Source organism: Leptidea sinapis, chromosome 9, assembly GCF_905404315.1.
Source record: "Leptidea sinapis chromosome 9, ilLepSina1.1, whole genome shotgun sequence".
Classification (NCBI taxonomy): domain Eukaryota; kingdom Metazoa; phylum Arthropoda; class Insecta; order Lepidoptera; family Pieridae; genus Leptidea; species Leptidea sinapis.
The window spans coordinates 2,969,579-2,993,914 of NC_066273.1; the positions used below are offsets into that span (position 1 = coordinate 2,969,579).

Consider the following 24,336-nt stretch of genomic DNA (forward strand, 5'->3'; position numbering starts at 1 on the left):
TATTTATAACCTAGGTCTTGTAGAATCATTAAGAGAAAATTTTAAAGAAATAAACATTTTGAGTGTTGCAACTTACATCTCAATATATTCATGATGATGTTCTATATGTTCTTAAGTACATTAACGAATTTGCTACGGATTGCGACAATCATAATGGTAACACGAGGAACAAACATAAACTTCTTATGCCTACTACTCGGCTGAGTCGAGTTAATAAATCTTTTATTGGTGTATGCTTGCATGTAACCAGTGCTCTGTGAACGGCTCGATCACCTGACGCCGCTTCATTGTGTGTCTTCTACCGCATTTATCACGGGGAGTGTTCCGAAGAGCTGTTTCACCTGATTCCTGCCGCCGAATTCTACCTTCGCACGACACGCCACAAGTTAGGATATCATCCCCACCATCTGGATGTGTGGCGGTCGTCCACAGTGCGGTTTTCAATGAACTTTCTTCCATGTCCAACAAAGCTGTGGAACGAGCTTCCTTGTGCGGTGTTTCCGGGACGATACGCCATGCACCTTCAAAAAATTGTTCACCTTCCTTAAAGGCCGGCAACGCTCCTGTGATTCTTCTGGTGTTGCAAGAGAATGTGGACGGCGCGCGGTGATCACTTAACACCAGGTGACCCGTTCGCTCGTTTTTCCTTTTCCGTAAAAAAAAAATTTTTTTTACAGTATCCGAGAAGATGTTCAAAACAAATCTATAACGAAATTCATAACTGTAAAAGACGTTTATGTGGTAGAATTTACTATAACATAGATGACTTTCATAATGAGACTACAGATTGGGAATCAAAGGTGGTCCCTTTCATCCCGCGGGCATTTGAATCACAAATTCGATTCAAACGAAATTGTATATAATAAAGATGCACACCAAGTTTCTAGTGCCTGTTCTTCTCAGGTCAGAGGCATAAATTTTCAAATGGGTGGTAGTTTTTTTACATTCAATAAGTGATTAAATTTAATCATTGTGTGTTCAAACCTCTTATGCCATGTGATCTGTATTTTTTTTTGCTTGCATTCGTCACTGTTTCTCTATTTTTTAAGTGGGTTTTAGTTATGTTCAGCGACATTTTAATTAGTGAATGAGGTATGGAGAGCAGTGGTTTCAGTGCATAAATACTACAGCACTATCCACACTGTGTCTAGTTCTACTAAGATCTAATCATATTATTATAAGTGAATTTTGCTTGTTCAGTACCTTACTCATACTCTTACAAAAAAAAAGACCTAAGTATAAGGAAGAAGGTCCATAACTCATTGTCCATGATATTATTAAATAAATACAAAGTTTAATAAAAAAAATCTTAGTTTAAAAAAATATTTATATTTAATATATGATAAATATAAAAGATCCAACACAAACAATAATATAATTATAAATAATAACCCTATTGTTAAACCATACAGCCATGATAATTAAATAATACAGTTTTTCCTACTATTCTAAATTTAAATATTATTCAAGCTTAAATTATTTTTCAAGTGGATATCCATTCACATTGAGAAGATGTTTTCCATTATCAATTACTTTAGGACCATCACCAATCTTTGTGTATATCATATATTTTAATAGGTCAATATTCTCTTGTTTAAAATTAATATTGTTGAGAAACTCCACATTTTTTGCTTCGTTACATGGCAAACCTTTGATGAAATCAGGATTTGTTGAAGGAAAGACATGTTTTATCATAGATACAACATTAGGAACATCTTGTTCAAGAAGATACAAACATGCATTTGGTCCTGCATCAAAAGTATAAGCGACCTTGGGAGAGTCAAACAGATCATTATATTTGTGTATTAAATTTATAATTTTATGTGAAATATCATTGAGGTAGACACAGGGTGGGTATGCAGACAGGCACACAGCATGAAACTCATTACTATCTTTCATTGTTATTTCTGCAAATGAGGCAAAATCTTTTTGCTTTATTGCATCACACATACTTGTTACCCTCAATGGAACATTAATTTCAGTACGATACTTCATTAATGCTGATGTTTGAGCAGTTATTTTCATGCCAATTGACGAGCTAGTATGTTTTTTTGAATCACCAACAACAAGTACTAGTACTCTCATTTCTGGCCAGTGATCTGTGTTAACAACCTGAGTAGCAAAAGAATCACTGCCATCTGGTTTTATCCCAGCATGCCAGTGAACAAAACCACCATAAATACTGCGACAAGCACTACCAGAACCTATCCTCGCTAGGGCACTGAGATCAGCCTTGATTTTGTACAGTTTCGCCAGTGCTGTTACTAAGCAAGCATATCCTGATGCCGAAGATGCCAAGCCCGCTGCCGTTGGAAAATTGTTTTCGGAGCATATGTGCACATTCCAACTCAAAAACTCCTTTTCAACACTTTGTTGATCGCACGCAATGTCTTTAATTTTTTGTAAACAGTTTTGTAGTATAGTTTTTGACTGCTCAGCACCATTCAACCAAATTCTATCTTCTTTAAATTCTGGCCGAGCACAAACCGAAGTTTTCGAGCACATAACATTCGCATCTAATGTTCCACTTATTGAATCGTTTAACGGTAACTTTAATTTCTCATCACGTTTTCCCCAATATTTAATTACTGCTATATTTATTGGTGCGATAACAGTCACTACGTCACTCATTCTTCTATACAAGTGAATTCAGTGCTAAATAAAAAATTTAAATTCGCGCGGTACGTACTTTAGAGGATCAGCAAGTTGTACAATCTACGTACGTCTTACCAGAGCCGTATATTTAATTTTACTAATTCAAAATTCAAACGAGAACTTCTGCATGGTGAATTCAGAATTGATAATTTGATAGGTAATCGTGAATGTTGTGAAATGTCAATTGTCAATTGCAATTCAACTGGTTGTGACAGCTGACGTTGATGGTTTATTCTTAAGCCGGCTGTACACATGGGGCCACGGTGTTGGGCCAACGTGTAGAGAGCTACTTGGCGGTATGTTGGCTTAATTGGTCTAGTTGGCGCCAACATTGGCACGCCATCCGAATAGTGTCGGTTTTTAGTGCACACTTCAAAGGATCTTGGCGCGCTCCGCAAACAGCGTTCACACGTTGGTGTCTTGTTCAGTTCGTTGTTACTCGGTTTTTTGTAGGCAATTTCTTGTATTTGTATATCAACTCGCTTCTGGAAGGGCCCCAGGGGCAGGTCATTTAAACAATTTCTATTATTCATAATGAACTATTTTATATTTCAGGTTAATGATGCGTGGATTCGCATAGCGGATAAAATTAATATACCTGTTAATTAATTGAAAAAGAAAAAAGAGTCATTAATGACAACATTCAGAATGCATCACAAAAAGAAAACTCAATCAATAAAATCAGGAATGGGTGAAGATGAACGATATGATCCTATTTGGCCGTATTAAGAGCCTCTCGAAGCTTTTTTAAAGGATGTCAATGTATGCTCCAGTGTGATTAAAACTGAGGAAAAGATTATACAGGTAAACAATATTTTAATTTCACAAAATCTTAGTGGTCTCTATTTCTAAAAAAGTAATTCATAAAATCCAATCTTATTTGTGTCGCAGTATGCGGCGGTCTACGCGGTACACTTAATAATGGTAAAAACGAACTATCTCCATTATTTCTCCATGAACCTGGCCGCACTAGATCTTCATTTTGATAAATATCGAATGAACCAGGAGGTGAATAATACATATATATATATATATACTATATATATACTATATCTACATAATTTTTTTCTCAAAAAATTATGTAGATATAGACATGTCATTGTAACAATAGAAGCTTTGGTAGGTTCCAAGGGTATATTTTTTTTAAAGATCCTGAACCTGGCGGTTAATATTCCGAAAGTTTTTTCTACTTTTACTCGAGAACGGGATAATTCTTGATTACTGGGAAACGGTTTCATTAAATGGGTACTGAGAGCAAATGCACCATCGCCTAAAAATACGTAAGGCATGACTATGTCACTATTAGGAAGTGGAATAGGACGGGGTAAATTCATACTGTTAGACGATAGTTTTTGATATAAGATACTTTGATTGAAAACTCCCCCATCACTAATCCGTCCTTGAGAACCTACATCGGCAAACAAAAAACAATAATTACTATCTACTAGTGCTAGTAAAACAATGTTAAAGTGGCCTTTATAGTTAAAGTATTCAGTTCCCGAGTGTAAAGGTGATTGTATATTGATATGCTTCCCATCTATAGCGCCCAAACAATGCGGGAAGCTGAATCGTTCTGAAACGGACATCCATTCGCTCGCAGATTCAGGCATCTGAAATAAATAAAAAATAAACTGATATCACTTTTTTACTACAGGATTCGTCATCGACACGTGACTACGAAACAGAGGCAGAAACCGACTTCAATCGTCCCGTTATTGAAAGTGACACATCTCAAGATGGGAATACGAGTACTAAATCAAAAGTTACTGCTCTTCCAACTCAAAAGCGCCGTTCGAAAAATCCACCAGAGTTATCAGAGGCCAGCAAGGAGGTGGCAAATGCTTTTGGCACATTAAACAGAGTGCTTGATAATAAAACTGCAAGACATGATGATGATTGTGATCTATATGCTAAACTTCTTGCCACAAAATTAAGAAAATTTCTAGAATATGAAAGAGAAGAAATTATGTTAGAGATTGATAGCATGTTGATAAAAAGACGTCGAGGTAGCCAAAATACTATTACTGATTCCACTAATATGAATCGTTCATCCTCCTCACAAAGTTCTTATCGCTCAAACTGGTCTCGCTCATCTCCTTCACCACACTACCGACCCAACTCAGCACAGTCCATCCTTCCAACTTACGTTACTATTCCCAATCAATCTCCGCATAACCCATTCCATTCACTGCAGTATGTTTTTAATGAACCCCAAACTCAACGTATTCGGATATTGTCTAATGATAAAATATATTCACAATCACAACTAATGCAGTCTTCATCTGCTCAAAGGCTACAAACAGCATCTCCAGAACTACCTGTTGAACTTCATTTACCAGAATTATCTGATAGAACGTACGACCAGTCTCAGTCTTTAGAGACTCAAAAAATAATATATCAGGCATATGAAGATGCATAAAACACACAAATGAAAAGTTCATGTGATGCTAAACATTGTTTCATGATGATTCAAGTAATTGATCTCTACATGGTAAAATAAAGACTGTTGTATTTTGAAACTCTAGAACTATTTTGTAACTCTTTCTTATAAACATTAATAACATGAAGTTTTACTTACTTTAATTATATCTTGCAAAACATCATTGAGTGCCAAACAGACTTCGATTATTATGCGTGAGATAAGTGAACTTGATATTTTGAATAGATAGTGTAAGCTTCTGTAGTCATCTCCAGTAGCTAAAAATTTCAATGTCAATGCAAGTCGTATTTTTGTTGGTACAGCTTCCCTCCAAGTAGTATCTTGCTTAGAAACCATCGGAGAAATTTTTTGAAGCAGGTATTCAAAATCAGTGCATGACATTCGAACGAAATTATCGAACTACCCAGATGGTTCTGCAAGAAGCTCGGCAAGCTGTTGATTCATAGTCTCTCTAAAAACAAAGAAATATTAACAAAGTTAGTATGGACATAGTATTAATTAGTTGCATATAATTATACAGTGATAATTACCCCATAGCAAAATTTTAGGAAGTCAATTTTTTTTAATTTTGTTTAATTTCTCTATGTGGTACATACATGGACTCCATAGAGAAAGTTACCTATTGTAAATGTGACACTGACCTTCTAACTTTTTGCAAAATTATTATCAGCCTGTATATCAATAATAACTAATAACACATATATGTACCTCGTTCTATTCCGATGAATAGTCACCATCCACCACCTTCTTTTGCGCCATTTCTTTTTAGTCACTCTACTTTGGTGCACATGTACGTAATAATTAAACGCACTGTATAAATAAATTGCCGCGGCTGCAAGAACTTCTACGTCCATCTTTGAAGCGCCAATGCAGAATGATCAGTAAGCCAATGTGTGAACAGGAATCTTGGTTTCCATCATTTTTGCCCAACACATTGGCCCAACACCTTGGCCCCATGTGTACAGCCGGCTTTAGTTGGAGTATTGGCAGTTGGCACTTAGCAGTAGAAGTGGGGCCATCACTCGCAAACTAAATGCGAATGTGTCTTATTTTGTTCATTAAATTTTCGCGCTATACACTACTCCAACGATTATCATGACATCATTACACACGTAACAAAAAATTGACGTATTTTTATTTTTATCTCTAAATATTTTAAGATTTCCAGAGGGATGTGATACTAATATAACGTCATGTTCACGTCATGTATGAATGAACAACTAATAAATATATTAAATGCCGTTCCTTTATAGTTAGTTATACTGGTTACTGTTTAAAAACGGAACGCAATTCTGTATACTGTCGCATTTTTGACGCAGCATTCAAATGAGTGTATTAAAGTTTTCTAGTTCATTAAAAAACTGTTGTAGGAGTACTGTCGTACTGTTTGAAGGTTCTCGGTGTATAAAAATTCAAGGTGGCTGCTCCTCAAATATCTGATATTCTATTCAAGGCTCTTGGGGTAGTAAAGGATATTCTGGATCATTTTTATACTCGAGTATGGGCGTTGTGTCACATGGTAAATATCTAATTTCCAATTCATTTACCGCGCCAAATGTCAAAAATGTAGATGCGAATATTTTATTAAATGGAGAGGTGGTAAAACCAGTGGAATCTGCTATATTTCTTGGCATTACTCTTGATTCCAAATTGCAGTGGGGCCCCCATATTGAAGGATTGGCGAATAGGCTTAGTTCTGCAGCATATGCGGTTAAGAAAATTGGACGGTTAACTGACATAGATACGGCGAGATTAGTATACTTTAGTTATTTTCATAGTATTATGTCCTATGGTATATTGTTATGGGGCAGTGCGGCCGATATTAATACTATCTTTGTGCTGCAGAAGAGGGCTATTCGCGCGATTTATAACCTAGGTCCTAAAGAATCACTAAGAGAATAATTTAAAGAAATAAACATTTTGACTGTTGCTTCTCAATACATTTTTGATAATGTTTTGTATGTTCATACGCACATTGAGGAATTTTCTAGAAACTGTGACATTCATAATGTTAACACGAGGAACAAACATAAACTTGTTATGCCTACTACTCGGTTGGGTCGAGTTAGTAAGCCTTTTGTTGGGCGATGTATATGCTTCTACAATATGATCCCAAAAAATGTACAAAACAAATGTGTTACTGTTATATGAGATAGAGCAGAGTATCAGCAGTAGACTATGAGCAAATCAGTGCATTCACCATTATTTAATATAAGAAAACAATTTTATAAATTAATTACCTTTTATAAGCATGACAACGTAATAACTGCTTTGTAGTCATAGTAACCAAAAGTCACTAATTTCTTCTTCTATGAGTAAGACCTCTATGATACTCCCCCTCACGATGACCTTCAGGTCTGAGTGACGCCTATCATCTTTAGAAGCTTTAACAATCTTGGTTGTGGTAATGCCTTTGTAAAAAGGTCTGCCTCCATATGCTCTGTGTCCTTGTAACGGATGGTCACTAATTTCTTCTGGACTCAATCGTATAAAATGTTCCTTTATGCTGATATGTTTCGATCTCTTACCAGTCATTTGATTGTTTGCTAACATCTGTGCAGCCAAATTATCATTCTAGATCGTAACAGTTTGTTGAAAAACTCCAATATCTTCCAACAGATATTTTAAGTGTAAAGCTTCCTTCGTTGCTTCTGTCATCGCCATATATTCGGCTTCTGCTGTTGACAAAGCCACTGTTCTTTGTTTCTTTGATGCATAACTGATAAGGCCACCACCATACTTAAAAATATAACCGGTATATGAACGACGGTCAATGGTACATGCCGCCCAGTCAGCGTCAGCCATGCCTGTTAGTGCCATTCCTGATTGTTTATATCTGATGGTTACATTCTTCGTTCCTTTTAAATAACGAATCACCCTTTTTGCAGCTTGCCAATGTGTATTATCAAAACGTAATATATTGGCTCAAATAACTAACAGCAAACATTATATCTGGTCTTGTGGCTACAGCGAGGTACATTAGAGATCCAATTAACATTTGGTATGGTATATTCTCCATCTCTGTGAGTCCATTACCCTTCTCCAGTTTCAGACCAGTCTCCATGGGCGTTGACACTGGCTTACATTCAGCCATGTTGAACTTATTTATTAAATTTTCAATATAATTCTCCTGTGACAATGTTATTTCTCCCCCTACATGGGTGAATTGTATGCCCAGGCAATGATGGAGTGAACCCATATCTCGTAACTCAAAAACTTTTTGCAGTTTTGATTTGACTTCTCGTAACAACATTTCTGATTTATATGCTAGTATTAAGTCATCCACATAAATGTTTGCAAACAGCTTTTCTCCTCCTTTTTCTAATATATACAAGCAAGGATCCGCTGAAGAATTCTTAAATCCGATTTCCAACAATTTCTCATGTAACTTTAAGAACCATTGTCTTCCTGCTTGTTTCAAACCATATATGGCTTTGTTTAGTTGACATATACCATTATTTTTATATCTATTTATATCTAAAAGCATTTCTTTTGCTTTTTTAATCAACTCTATGTCTTTTCCATGTGTAATTATGTATTTTAAATATTTATCCAGATTTTTCGGCTTCTTCATATAAATTTATTCATCTAAATCGCCGTTTAAAAATGCAGTACACACGTCTAGTTGGGATAACTTAAATTTATTTTCAATTGCATGTTCAATAAGTATTCTAAGAGTACTCATTTTTGCAACAGGTGCAAATGTTTCAGTGTAATCAATTCCTTCTTTATGATTAAACCCACGCGCCACAAGTCGTGCTTTTCGTCTATCTATTTCTCCCATTGCATTATATTTATATTTTAAAATAATTTTACTATCAATCAAATTTTTGCTTTCGTTCCTGTGTACAATTTTCATAGTATTATTTTTAAGATGAGATTCAATCTCGCTTATTATTGCATCTTCCCATTCATCCATGTTCTCGTCTATTTCACAGAGGAATGATTGTTCAGCATCCATCTCATAATCTTGATGCCATGCTGGTGGTTTTCTCTGTATTTTATCAGTAGAACTAGTCAGATCTATTTCATCTGTTTCTGTATTTGCGTCAACAAATATTTCATCATTGTTCAATTCCTGGTCAGTTTCATCAATTTCATGTTCTTTCAAATCTTTATTATCTTCTACATTTTCTTTTTCAGGAGAAAATATAATTTCTATTTCCTTTTTATTAACTACATCTTGTTTTTGTTCTCCTTTGATCTCGTTTTCATAAAACATTTTGTCCCGTATTTTGACATCTCTGCTAATCATTACCTGGTCTGTTTTTGGGTTGAAAATCCGGTATGCCTTGTGATTTTCCGAATATTCTACAAAAATTCCAGGTGTCGCTCTGGCTTCAAATTTTCCATTTTTCTTTCCATTTTTATGTACAAACGCCTTAGTTCCGAATATGTGAAAATGTCTTACTGACGGAACTCTCTTTACCCATTTTTCAAATGGAGTCGCGTTACCAATACTTGTGCAAGGACTACGGTTTGCCAAGTAGTTAGCTGTATTAATAGCTTCAGCCCAAAAAACTTCTTTCATATTGGCGTCTATCAACATACATCTAGCTTTATCAAGCAATGTCCTATTTTTTCTTTCTGCTAAGTCATTCTGTTCTGGCGTGTATGGTGCGGAAAGTCTCCTTTTGATGCCATTCTCCTTCAAATATTTGTCAAAATTATTATTAATATATTCTGTCCCATTGTCACTTTGTAAGCATACTATCTTCTTTTTGGTAAATCTTTCAGCCTCATTTTTGAATTCCTTAAATTTTGATAGAGTTTCATCCTTAGTTTTCATTGTATATACTCTTGTATATCTTGAATAATCATCTGTAAATGTGATGAAGTATTTGGAACCCCCTTTCGATGGCTGCCTCATGAGACCACATACATCAGTATGCACAATTTCTAATCTTTCATTTGTACGTTGCTCATTTTTAGGTGCATTAAACGGTAGTTTTGTTGCTTTGCCTTTAGCACAGACTTCACAGTCTTTAACTGTGTCACTTTTATTGAATTCTAAGCCTTCCATAATTTTCTTATCAAGTGCTATTCTCATTTGTCCTTCATTTAGATGTGCTAACTTTCTATGCCATTGCTGCATTTTGCTTGCTTCGCAGTTATTAGCTTTATCTTCTATGTTTTCTTTAACGTAGTACAAACTGTCTGAATGTCTCTCTGCTTTTAACAGAATTTTATTGTTTCGCATCACGATAGCATTTTTTTGTTTAAATAAAACTGTTCCACCTTTGTCTGTTATTTTTCCAACTGATATTAGATTTGTAGTCAGCGATGGTACGTACAAGGCTTCAGTTAGTTTCAGATTTGGTATTTTATAGGTGTAAAGTTTTGCTGGACCTCGTCCTTCGATTTGTGCAAGACAGTTTTCTGATGCTAGCCTTAACGTTTTGTTATCAGCTTTGTCCATATTAATGAATCTTTTCAATTCATGACTCATATGTGACGTACATCCGCTGTCAAGACACCATTTCTTAATTTTTTCTTTATTGTCAGACGTATTTAGGCATGTTTCTTCTAAGCAACATAGACTTGCATTATTTTTATTAACTCGGTCCACTTTTGACCAGCATTCATGAGCTTTGTGTCCTTTCTTTTTGCATTTAAAACATTTAACAATAAAGTTTTTATTTTTGCCACGTTGTCCACTGTACAGCGCATCTTGTTCAGAGTTTTGTTCTTCGTACTAGCTACATTTTTTCTTGCCTCAGCTTCTTCAATTATCTTTATTTTCAAGTTGTCTGGATCTGGTAGATCATCCCTGGATTCTGTTGCAATTCTAAAATTTTCAAAAGCTTGAGGTAAGCTGTAAAGCATCATAATACTAAGAAGATCTTTATTAATTGGTATGTCCATATCTGCTAGTTTATCGACGATATCCATAAATTTATTCAAGTGATTGACAATATTATCACCATCTTTCATCTTCTTCAATATCAACTCTTTTAATAGGCTTGCTTTTCTTGCAGGACCTTTGCTATAATATATGCTTTCTAGCGTATCCCAGACATCTTTACTTGTTTGACAATTTTTAACTTGTTTTAATTCGCCCGGTGATATTATGAGAAATAGCTCGGCTAATGCTAACTCATCTTTTTCCATATAGTCATTCAATGCATCACCTTCTCGCGTTGGTCTCTTAATTTTATTTGAAACATAGCTCCAAAGGCCAAGTTTTAATAGTACGGCTTTTGCATGGATCCTCCATGTATCGTAGTTTTCTCTTTTCAATTGTTCTATGTGCACGTGATTACTCATTTTTCTCTTTTATTTCCGTTTCTGGGCCCATAACCTGTTATGTGAGAAATTTAAAAGAATTGTTAAAAAACGTTTGTGTGGGAAAGGTTATTATAGCATAAACGATTTTCTTAATGACACCACGGACTGGGAATGAAGCGAACACCCTCAGGCTCTTTAATTATAAATGTTTATTGTACGATATTACATTGTAATCCATATTTTATATTAAAAAAAAAAGCCCGCTGAGTTTCTTGCGCCCATTCTTCTCAGGTCTGAGGCAGTCTCCTTGAATGGGTGGTAGATTTTGACATTCAATAAGTGATTTTAATTCCTATTTTGAATAAAAATATTTGAATGTGAATTTGAATTGAATTACCACAGTTTGTATAACGTTATCAAGGTTTTTGGGGTGGCTGTGAATGTTCTTAAAATTAGAGTGGCTAACGAAATATGGCACCGGAATTATTTACAAACTGTTGATATGGTTCTCCTTACTTCCTCTTATTTACAAACTGTTGATATCTCTAATGCAACGTAAAGGAAAATTTGACAAACAATATTGCGATTTCTTGCTACTTAGTTCTTAGATTTTTGTTTTGATACATTGTACAAGTATGTGCGTATTATTGCTTTATTATTACATACCTAGAAAAATAACGTTTTGACATGGTAATACTAAAAGCAAATGTATAAATGGCTGTAATTTGTAAATGTCATAGTTAAGGACAGGAACTAAACATAACATTTCATCAGTAAGCTGTTTTTTTTTAATCGAATACAGCAAGCTTTAAACACTCAATTTTGTGTCAATATTATGCAAAATAAATGTATATAATTTAAAATTAATGGTAGGCCTGGTCTAGATCAATGATATTATAGTATTAAAAGAGGTAGATATGTCTCTAGCGCGCCAAAAATTAATTGCCTTGGTCCCTTTAGTCGTAGTATTTCTTTCGAGTTTCGATACGAAAACGGTACGCATGCGTTTGTTGTTGACATAATTGCTTACAATTTGATATAGGTACAACATTAAAATGCCGCCTTGTGTTATGGGAAGATGCACTAATTACGAAAGTAAAAAAAAATCATAGAATTACACACCACAGTAAAGAAATCATGAATTATAACATTTTATTTTATTTCATTATTTCTCTAACAAAATAAATATGTCGCCATCAAAGAGAATTTAAACACTACGGTCGACATGACAACGCTGATCGCCGCCAAGCCGATCATAGATTAACTTACAGAAATGATGAAATATTGATGCTGTTAGATGCGGAATGATCGAGGTAGAATATTTTAGGAAATGATGTAAAAAAGTCGTTGTTGCAGTGAATGTAATACGAAATGTAATAATTTTTAATAAACAAGTGCGTATAATAAAGGCAGCTTGAACTATCAAACTACTAAAACAAGTTTTAGTATAGGTAGCGGACGTAGATAGTGAGTGCTAATTGCTTACGTAGGAGTTTTTTCAGTAACACTGTCCCTTTCGGTATATCCCTTGCTAAGTGCAGAAGAATCAATGGATCATTTTCTTCTTTTCCCATTACCTTATTGTAATAAACCCTCAACAAAAAGACATTCATAAATAATATAAGATACAAAAAATAATAATTGTAAACTTAAAAGTTTTTGGAAGCCGTCGTTAGTAAAATTGTAAAAATGGGGCCCTTACTGTAGATACCTTTCGGTTTTGTTTTGTTCAAAAAAAAATTCAAAATTTCTTTATTTGTACACAGTCATTTACAATCACATATGAAACTCTCCTTGTAGATTAAGATAATCTGTGTTAGGAGAGAATCGCTCATTGCAAGTTATGCAAAACAATATTAAAAACTAAAAGTAAGGAAGTAATTGTCTCTAGTGAATTGGATTAGGTACAAACAAACAGAACCAGCTATGTAGTCGGCCTGGCGGCTCGGGCGATCGCACGCGAAATAAGTCATTAATTTCAATGTGGATCAGGTTATATTAGCATCATGCTAGTTGCAGGTACGCAGCCGGACGACCACATAAACATGAGAGTTAGGATCATGTACAAACATTATTAGTAGTAAAAATGTACAATATATCAAACATTGTAGTTACTTATTATTAATGATTTTGAAACATATTATGATACACACACACACACACACACACACACACACACATATATATATATATATATATATATATATATATATATATATATATATATATATATAGGTATGCACGTAAACATAGGAACTTACATAAATATAACATTTTAACAATATAATATATATATTAAAACTATTAAAAATATATATACGGTACTATAAGTAGATAAATAAATTTATACATAGGAGCAAATTTTGTGAACGGGCTATAAATCTTTTATTTTTATGTTTTATTATAATACATTTTTTTAAATAATATCTTATAGTTAGAAATCGATTACAAATTTTTAATCTAATTAATTTTTAAGTATTTTTTCCGTATCTTCATAGTTGAGTGTTTTTAGCCATTCCATTTTACATTCCCTAAATGTAAGTGAATAAATATTAAGGGATCTGTTAATTTTATTTTATATATTGGTGGATTGTGCGACAAATTGCTTTAAGGCAAATTCTGTTTTTACGATTTTGTGTTTTAGGACTGTATAGGGGTTTCTTTTCAAAGTAACGGAAGAGTCAATGATTCTATGTTTCTGAATGAATATAAAGAAAAGTTGCTGTATGTTGTTTATTATTTTATGTACAAATAATTGATATCATTAATGTGGCTATTTTTTATAATCAATATTATATTATTGAAGTTATACTTCTTAAAAATTATGAGAGTGAATTTTTACGATGTGCGCGCACACTGAAACCTGAATTCTACATCGTGAAGTAAGTTCTAGGTGGCATGAAAATCGATAACTATGTTCAAGTTGTATATTCTAGTATTTTTATATTTAAAACACGTGTTTCGTAACGGTAAAATTAAACAGTGTGAATAAATAAATATTATTTTGGTGTTTTTATTAAATCAATTTCATATACGACGGTGATGGTATGTACTAATAATTTATTAGTATATATATATATATATATATATATATTGAATATCTATATATATATATATATAAATGAATTGCTGTTCGTTAGTCTCGCTTAAACTTGAGAACGGCTGGACAGGACATTTGGCTAATTTTGGTCTTAAATTAATTGTGGAAGTCCAGAGGTTTAAAAGGTGATTTATTTTTCCATACGCCAAAGAAGTATAACTTCTAACGCGTGTACATAAGTACACACACTCTTTTTTTTTATAAAATCAATGACACTTTATTAACCTAATCATTTCAATGCAGTTTTACTACTTTATAGCTTTTTCTACATGAACTCATGAATGAATCGTAATTTAGGCATAAATTAGGGTGTACCGTAAAAAATCATATCTGATAAATTAACTGTATTTTTTTTCTATACAAATACGAAGCAATTAGCAAATTAGATTTATCTCTTTATCGCTTGCGATAATTGCATTTACTATCCTGTTTTGACGTGGTATCGTAATGTAGTGTGCTATTGGAATGTTAAATTATTCATGTGTGCGTTAGTATATCATTTTCAAACACCGAATGTTAGGTTACGTTGTTAGGTAACCTATATATACTTTTAAATATCATTGGTCTAGATCATTTATGATAGGTTCATAAAATTATCGAATTTAATTTGACAGCCAATAGCAAACATGTTAGATTATGTTCTTAAATCAAAAAATATCATCGTTTTGAAAACTCAATTCATAAGATGAAATTTGGTGCTTGATAAGTTGATTTTTAAGTTAAATAAGCCTATCGGAAACCGGGGTTAGCTACGCCTTAGGTGACAAAGTAGATTCGTTTCAAAAATTATTATTTTATTTTTATGGTAGACTAATTGGTAGTTAGTATAATTTAATAATGCAATAACTGCATTATTAAATTATGCAGGTAGCCTGTTTTTATTTTTATTTATTTATTTATTTAGATAATTACACCAACAACACATCATAATACAATTAAAATTTTTGCAAGTACACAAGAGAGTACAATACGACATGTCTTTACAGGTGCAAACAACATTAACAATAGTGTGAAAATAATAACAAAGTTGAACAATTAAACATAATAAAATTAAAGAAATGAAGAGATTTAGCAAAAATGATGATAAAAAATGACTTAAATACATTTCTATTATAAAAAAAAAGAGATGTATAAAATATATAACTATACAACAATACAATAATTTACTCCTAATATTGTTCTAATAGTGTTCTTTCTGAAATTACTTTTTACTTCTAAAAAAACTTATGTCCAAAGCCGTTAATAAAAAAAAAACTAATACATAACGAGTCTGTGGGGTAAATCAAATCTCAAAATCAACGCTGCCATTTTCGTTTTGTGGCACAGTAAGCGGTGGTCGTTGTTGAAATTGTAAAAGATTTGATATTTAATAAATTAAATGTTTTTAAATTATGTCAACCTCTTTTTAATGTGATAATTGTAAGTGCTAAAGTTTACAATGTACTGATATTTTTTTGAGTTCACTACAAGGGTTTTGTTGACTTCTTGGGTGGAACGGGTGAGTACGCCTTTGGCCAATATTTTACAGATTTTAGCTCCTCAATATTTGCCTTTTTTCATTTTGTAACGTAAAAGTGGTCTTTTCACTTCGTTTTTAAGCCGCTTCTGTTTTTAATTTCAGTAATACCTTGATGCCTTTTCAAAACGTTTTAAAATGGGCGTAGTTAATGAAGGGAACGATCATATCATCACTCGATTAGTATAACATTCGTCACGTATCATACAAGTCTAATGTCATATTTGCAACTAAAACTACGACGGGTTTCCTGATAAGGTTAAATAGTGTAAACAAAAATTTGTTATAAGATAATTATTTCATACCAACGTACCTCTACCTCCTAGCAGGAAATACATAATAAAACATTTACTTCGTTCTCTTGATGGAATTCAATATTTATTGATTACTAAATCACTACTAAGTGATGGATACAATTTGTCTTAACTATGTACCAATTTATTTTATTAGTTTAAAACAATACTAAATCTATAATAAGTATCTTTATATTCGTATTTAGTATAATTTTTTAAAATATCTATTTCAAAGAGGAAAGGGCACTAGAGATCCAATTAAAACTAGGAAGATTACATTTTGTATACATAAAACTAAACTAAAAACCCTCTATTACTGGCTGTGGTTCACTGTAGTTTGTCTATAAAAACATCACTTCAATTTATTACAAAACTGAAAACTATAGGAGATTTGCAATTTTGAACACACAGACATTAAATTTATACTGGTAAGTAAATATGCCTTTATATGAATACAACACTTCTTAACATTAATTAACAACACTATAATATAAACCTTTCAAAATGGTAGAAAACTTTACGTGATTTGAAATTTTTATGAAACATACATTAAATTTAAATTATATTGGTTATTAAAAACAAATCTGTGATATATCCATTATGAATATAACACTGTGGAAAACTTTAAAAATGAATGGTGGAGAACTTTACAAGATTGGCAATTTTTAACTATAACAATAATATAGCCTTTTATTCCGAGCTTTTATATATATGTTGAACTTGTTAATATTTGGGTTACTATTTATAATATGTCTCTTAGCTCGGTGTGTCTTGCCGTGTTAGTACTCGGTGAGTCTTTGCAATTTTTAAGTATTACACATTAAATATTTAAATGTATAATAATTTGTAATATCTTTTTTTTGAACAACTTTTTAGTACTTATATTGATATGCTTTACACCATACATAAAACTAAATATTAATTCTTATAATATTTGATGACTGTTCGAGCTAATCTCTGAAAGGGCTTAAGCTTATTATATATTTTTTTTACCAATATCTGATTCATTGTATAGTTTTCCCCATAAGTTGTGTCTAAACTGTATCTTTTGCTGAATATAATATCAGAACTACAAATTTGGTTTCACCGGGTAGTTTTTAGAAGACTGTATTGAATTTAAATTCAAATATTTTTAATTCAAAATAGGATATGAAATCACTTATTGAATAATAATATTAAATTATAAAAGTTTGCTCAGGTGAACAGGCAAGGAATTGTAGAAATAAAACAGGAAGCTGGTATGTATAACATATTCTCCTGAGTGTATTTACGGGACAGTAAAAAATGAAAAAATAACAGGATTCAGTGTTTTTCCTGGATTAGCAGTGCTTAACCTTAATGTCTGGTCGCTTGACAGGATGTGGGTGTTTCTTCATGTAGACCCAAATGAAAAAATAAATAATATGTTACAGCTCATGAGGTTATAATATAAAAAAAAACACAAAATACCACACATTGAAACATAAGCCAATTTAAAAAGAATAGTGATGTACACAGTGTCAATACTCGAAACAAACATAAACTCGCAATTCCATCTACTTTGCTCCGTAAAATTGCTAAATCTTTTAAAGTGGATTGTGTTATATTTTATAATAAACTCCCAAATGAAATTAAAATATAACCTATTAAAAAATTTAAATGTGTCTTAAAAAATAAATTAATATCTAGGCCTATTATAATGTGAAAGATTATTTGAATGATAAAGATAGTTGGAATTAATGTTCTAAGTTTTGTTAATGAATATTGTTATACTCATTCAAATGCTATTGTAACTTTTGTACTTCATCCTGACTTGACTAAATAACTTATAAAGTTTTACAGTGAATAAAGATTTTTTGACTTTGACATATAGAGATTAGAGAGTTGAACTAAACGTACAAGATTTATCAACTATATGTCACTCGACTGGACAGAGTGCTTGCACGGAACGCGAGAGGTTATGGGTTAGAGTCCCGTATCGTTTGTTAATTTTGTTTTTAAATTAAATTTCATTTGTTTAATTAATCCTAAGAGTGATAACCCTCACTTTAAAGGATAATTAATTGTTTATATGTAACCCTATTAGTTTTTGATTTACCTGCATGTACAAATATTTGCCTGAAGTGTTTTATTATGATTGGATTCATTGAATAGCTTGATTTTTTTACAGTTTCAATCAAGTACTTGTTAAATATTATTATTTCCTCCTTGTTATGCTACTCAAGGCAACTGAGTGTTCCAATCAAAGTTCCTTTTTTCTTCAAGAGATTATAGAACCCTTAAGAATTGATAAGTATAAGTAGCATAAGTTGGTAGCTTCTTAGCGTGCCTCTCCGACTAGCAAAGGTTGGCAGTCAGCTTTGTAATTTTAACTTTTTGGCCTTCGCGAGGCGTAATAGTTCTGCCACACTCCGGGATTCCTGTCCACTCTCGGATGTTGGTCGGCCAAGACTTTGTTCTGCGACCAACACCTCTTCTTCTGGCAACTTTTCCTATTATGATGAGTTGTCCCAAATATGCGACTTTCCTCATCTTGATGGTTTGCATGAGCTCGCGTTTTTGATTGGTGCGGCACTGAACTTCCACATTCTTGACCTTGTGAGTCCAACTAATAGCCAACATATGTCTATATGCCCACATTTCAAAAGCTTCTATAATAGGTATATTGGCATTAAAAGGCATAAAAGGCATTTATTTTCTCAAAATTGATTCCTTTAGAATTCTTTTTGATGTCATTTCTAATAAATACTAGATACTACTACCGCTTCGGAAACAAATGGCGCTCTGAGAGAGAAGAAGCGGCGCAAGAAACTCTTCCAGCATTCTTTTTTTGCGCTCTTTTCAATAAGAATATACAATATTGCACAGTCATTTCTATCGCTATAAAATAATCACAATCTAGTCCCAGGCTGTCCGATCATTTAGATATTCAGCAGTGGAGTAATAGGATTTACTACAGAGCCATTTTTTTATAAAACATTTAAATTTATTTATAGATAATGCCTGAACAGTGGCTGGGACTTTATTGTAGAAGTGTATACTACTACATTTACTCTTAAAGCTATTATATATCTTTGGAAGCCTACTAGAATTAGTTACAAGCAATCCGCAAGCAATTGTTTGCTTTTAGCCCAAAATATTTGACCAATCCAATGATCTGTTAACAGACTTATGTAATAAGACCCTCATTGTACTAAACAGTTAATGCGTGAGCGCGACGGATGCGTTGATAATTCCGCAGCATTTGTTGCACAGCTATTGACAATAATAGTTCGTGGGTCATGTTCGCCTGGTGGAAACGAAAGTCCAAACTCAAAAAATTTTACGATGTAGAAGTCAGTGTTCTTTATACTAGTTTGTATGTCTTTGTACCAGTGGAAGGCTCCTTTGCACAGGATGCCGGCTAGACTATGGGTACCACAATGGCGCCTATTTCTGTCGTGAAGCAGTAATGTGTAAACACTACTGTATTTCGGTCTGAAGGGCGCCGTAGGTGGTGGCATTACTGGGCAAATGAGACTTGACGTCTTATGTCTCAAGGTAACGAGCGCAGTTGTAGTGCTGTTCAGAATTTTTGAGTTTTTCAAGAATCCTGAGCGGCACTGGTAGGGCGTATCACTTACCATCAGCTGATCGTCCTGCTCGTCTCGTCCCTTATTTTCATAAAAAAAATACCGTAACACATCCGTAAATGTTTACAAACAAACAATAACCTGAAAGAGAAGTAAAGTTTAGGCCGCCAACGAAAATGACTTTCTTTTCCAATAATTCAAAGTATAGTAAGTAAACCCTATATATATAAACTACCCTCCGAAAGACAAAACTCATTGTATGTGACATGGTTAAGGGTTACAATCCGTCCGGATTAGTCTTAGACTTTTACACTCTGGTCCGTATTTTATTTTTAATTGAATATACATTGGACAGCAAATAAACCGGGCAACCCGCTACTTTGGAACTCTGATTTGATTTTCTCGTAAAGTATAAAACTTACAACTATCAAAGTTGCGCGCAAAAAGTAGCAAAATTACGCGCGTCAGGTCAAACGGTTGACAAGAACTAAGGAAATTATAAGAAATATCCGATTACCCTCATTGTGGTAAAACGAACGCAAATGCGATCTCTAGTCAAAATAGAGAAAATCGTTACCATCGTGTTAGTTGCTCGGTTGTAATCTGAGTTGACGGTACTTTATAATAAATATATTAATCATTTAAATCAACATGAAACGTACTTTCTGTAAGTATAATTAAGGCTAGGGGTACTATGGATGCGAGTTCTGAAGATAATTTGTTCTGACGGATTCGTCAGAAGAAACAAACGCCTGGTATCCAATGACAGTATCCAGAACATGCGTCGTGCATGTTCTGACGCGTTCGTCGTTGCCAGTGTAAACACCGTCATTGAATACCAGGCGTTTGTTTCTTCTGACGAATCCGTCAGAACTCGCATCCATAGTAACCCTAGCCTAAGACAGTTGTAAGTCTTATACTTTTGGAGAAAATCGAGTCAAACATCCTAAGAAGTTGGTGACCCGGTTTATTTGCTGTCCAGTGTTGTTATAATACTACATATTAACTAATATCAAATAAGTCTACGAGAAAAGAAATCTAAACGATATCAACTAAAACGTCCAGAATTTCATCGAAATGGCAAGACTTTTCAAATTACTAAAGGCCGTTCCCAATAGGTATACTATCTACAGAAATAGATTAATTACTACCTTCTTCAGTCAGTAATTAGCTGTATTGACAGCTTATTGAATCTGAAGCTGTCTCAATATACCCGATAAGTCATTCTTATCGCCTTATATTGGGACGCGTAAATTGCAATTTCCATACAAACTTCTATCGCTGGTAAGCTATACGTACGTCCCATTGACAGACAGCGTGTACGGATAAGGTGAGTTACCGCCTATAAGTTTATTGGGACAGAGAAGTCAACGATAGTTACGATTTTTATCTCAAGTAAGAGATAGACTGAATATTGGGAACGGTCGTAAATGTTAGCCCTACATGGATATGACTTTTATCAGTCCGTTATCAATATCAATTAGTATATTACGCGATCGTAAAACTACCGATGCGATACTCTTGGGTCCAGTATCACAAGTCATGTCCTCTAATAATTGCTTGTTGCCACTGTTTGATTGATTCTATCCGAATACTTTCTCAGTCTCATCGTCAAGTTGCATAAGTGGTGCATTGCGTCACATACTTTCGGTTATTCAATTTAATGCGGATTTCCTAGCATAATCTAAAATATTAGTAGATGCTGTCCGTGTGATAAATAGGAAGTAAATAAATAGTGAATCCAATATCTGTCATTCGTATTTTTATGTATAGAATTACAAATGCAATCAATTAGAGACATTCAAGTCCGTCAGATAATCTTTACATACTTATCCAAATGTTGTGATCTTTATTGAGTGTAACTTCCGCTAAGTTTTGTCTTTGTTTTGTGTACAAATCAGTAATATTGAGTACAGTAATCAAAATATGTTTCTTGTGTTCTTTTCGTTGGCATTGATAGCATGTGCCAAAAGCCAGTTCATGTAAAAAGAGTAGTATAGTGTACTTTATTAGTGTTGTAGTTTGTTATGTAAACATTCACGAAATAAAAAATTAAATATATTTTAGAGTACGGTTGGCAACCCTGCTCCTATGATGCCTCTGTTTCAACATACATACATAGGGTTGGAGGTGGTGATATGATGATATTTTTTTTTATATAAGAGTAGGCGACCGGGCAAGAGACTCGCATACTAGGAAGAGGCGAGACAGCCGCCCATGGACATTCGCAACACCAGGAGCCCTATTACTAAATGCGAAGTTTCGGTTGACGAATCGTAATCCGTAAAAAAAATTTTAAATAAAAGGTACGCCTTTTCCTAGTATGAGAGTGTTTCGGATCCGAAGACCGATACGAAATCCGCGATTAGACATTTTGTCTTTCGTTTACCTTATTCCCAAATTGACTTGACATTAACTTTTTCGTTGTTTGAGATTAATAAGGTCGTTACTACTTCACTTTTTATTATGATTATGTCTATGGTTCCGAAACGAAATTCGTTCGCACTTTCGGTAATATGATTTAATTTGAAGTTTGTCGTTCTTTCGTTTCGGGCGAAAGTTCGGCTTTCGATTTTGGTAATAGACCTCCAGGGGTCAAGAGATACATTGCCGGCCTTTGAAATGGGAGTATACTCAATGATTGAAGGTTCGTCGAGTCATATCGTTTCATGACAACTACAGCCCGTGACAACGTGCAACATAATATGACCCATACGTTTGTTTGTCTTCTTTTTCCATAAAGACGAACATATATTGAGGAATTCTTCTTTAGTTTGTCCCTCAATTTCGTAATTGATACTAATTCAACCAACATAGTAAACATTTGTTGCCCCAACTTGGTACAATCACTCGCCTATAACAAGGTCACATGTAGCGAATTATTGTATAGTAATACTAGTCGAATAATCTTAATTATACACTGGAAAGTAGCAGTTTGGCGTAAGTACGTACGTCGATCTCGATTTTGCTGACTGTACCTATAAGAAAAGTTGTCTTTTTTCTTTTTCATGTAAATGTATATATAAGTTTTCTTAGAAGCATGAAGTGATTTGTATTTAGTATTTATAATTTTTTTATTTCATTTATTTATATCGCATTATTGACTAAAATAGCGTTCATAAATCTATATAGGCCGTATTGTTTCTTCTCCCTCAGAGCGCCATTTGTTTCCGAAGCGGTAGTAGTATCTAGTAGGTATATAGAAATGACATCAAAAAGAATTCTAAAGGAATCCATTTTGAGAAAATAATTGCCTTTTATTGCTGTATTTACAGTTACAGACTAAGTATTTTTTATTGGCGGTCTTTTGCCCTCAAGGTTTCGGAAAATATTTATTTTATTTGTTTGTTTTCAAAATAGTCTCCTTTCATTTAAATTAATTAAAATAATAATTTATTAAATAATTTTTGGTAGTACAAAATCAATAATATTATGTTTTCCATTTGCTGAGTGCTTCTTATGACATCGTAAAACATCATATTATTTGCGATCAGCGCAATTTTGGAGAAAAAGAGCACTTTAAGAACCATAAAATTATTGTAGTTATGGACGAACTCAATGTATGATAAAATAAGAGTAAAGGAATCATTTTTGTTTAATATCGAACGCTCGGTCAACGTTAAACGAACGACGGTGAAAGAAAGGTACCGCACGAAAGAGAAAATGTAATGTAAACGGAGAGAGAAGTAAGATTTTCATGTCATCAAACTATTCTAAATTGAAACTGGTACGGAGCACCATAACGATATGACAACATTTTTTTTATGAAAATAAGGGACGAGATGATCAGGACGTTCAGCTGATGGTAATTGATACGCCCTACCCATTACAATGCAATGCAATGATTCGTGAAAAAACCCAAAAACTCTAAGCGGCACTACAATTGCGCTCGCCACCTTGAGACATAAGATGTGAAGTCTCATTTGCCCAGTAATTTCACTAGCTACGGCGCCATTCAGACCGAAACACAGAAATGTTTACACATTACTGCTTCACGGCAGAAATAGGCGCCGTTGTGGTACTCATAATCTAGTCGGCTTCCTGTGCGCAAGGAGCCTCCCACTAGTGATCATTACTGTAGGGCACCTTTTTAAGGTATTCGATTATTTGAAATAGATTCTCGTCAGCAAATTTATAGCGTACAAACCTGCTGGTAGCTTTTGTAGAAATATGGCGTTATATGTTAATAATTGTTTGTCCGACTCACCTCAACATTCAGTTATAGGGCGGTGCCCTCGTGGTTGGAGAGTCAAGAAAGTGAGGGTTACTCCCCTTGTGCACATACATTTCCATTCCAACATTATTTATAACTATAAAGTATTGCGTAGTAATACTAAATTGAAAAATAAAATACTACTTATTGAGAATATTCGTAAATGCTTATGAGAGCTGTTCGTGTTATATATCAGCTTGGTTATAGACAGTCTCTCAAAGAAAAATTTAAAGAAATAAATGTTATGAATTCATTGTCAGAAACATTTATAAAAAATTTAATGTACGTTCACAAAAATTCGTAACTTTTTTGCTCTTAATGGTGATATTCATTATTATAA

General features: G+C 33.5%; 4 protein-coding genes across 6 annotated transcripts in view; 1 reads left to right on the forward strand and 3 right to left on the reverse strand.

The window, feature by feature from the left end:
• Positions 1–24,336, reverse strand: part of LOC126966023 (lysozyme-like) — a 302,967-nt gene that overhangs the window by 157,755 nt on the left and 120,876 nt on the right. The gene's annotated exons all lie outside the window — the stretch shown is intronic.
• LOC126965983 (diphosphomevalonate decarboxylase) lies at positions 1,310–2,797 on the reverse strand. Its single transcript, XM_050809840.1, has one exon. The coding sequence runs from the start codon at positions 2,629–2,631 to the stop codon at positions 1,477–1,479; it is 1,155 nt and encodes a 384-aa protein (XP_050665797.1). The 5' UTR covers positions 2,632–2,797; the 3' UTR covers positions 1,310–1,476.
• On the reverse strand, positions 2,716–5,476 carry LOC126966074 (putative nuclease HARBI1). Its single transcript, XM_050809949.1, has 3 exons — positions 5,234–5,476; positions 3,886–4,265; positions 2,716–2,725 (listed from the first exon to the last, which is right to left on the reverse strand). The coding sequence occupies exons 1-3, from the start codon at positions 5,474–5,476 to the stop codon at positions 2,716–2,718; spliced, it is 633 nt and encodes a 210-aa protein (XP_050665906.1).
• The window catches only part of LOC126965967 (actin-binding protein WASF3), a 44,088-nt gene continuing 35,493 nt past the window's right edge, over positions 15,742–24,336 (forward strand). For all 3 annotated transcript variants that reach the window (XM_050809812.1, XM_050809813.1, XM_050809814.1), the window contains exon 1: positions 15,742–15,921. The gene's annotated coding sequence lies outside the window, so the exon portion shown is untranslated. The remainder of the gene's footprint in view (positions 15,922–24,336) is intronic.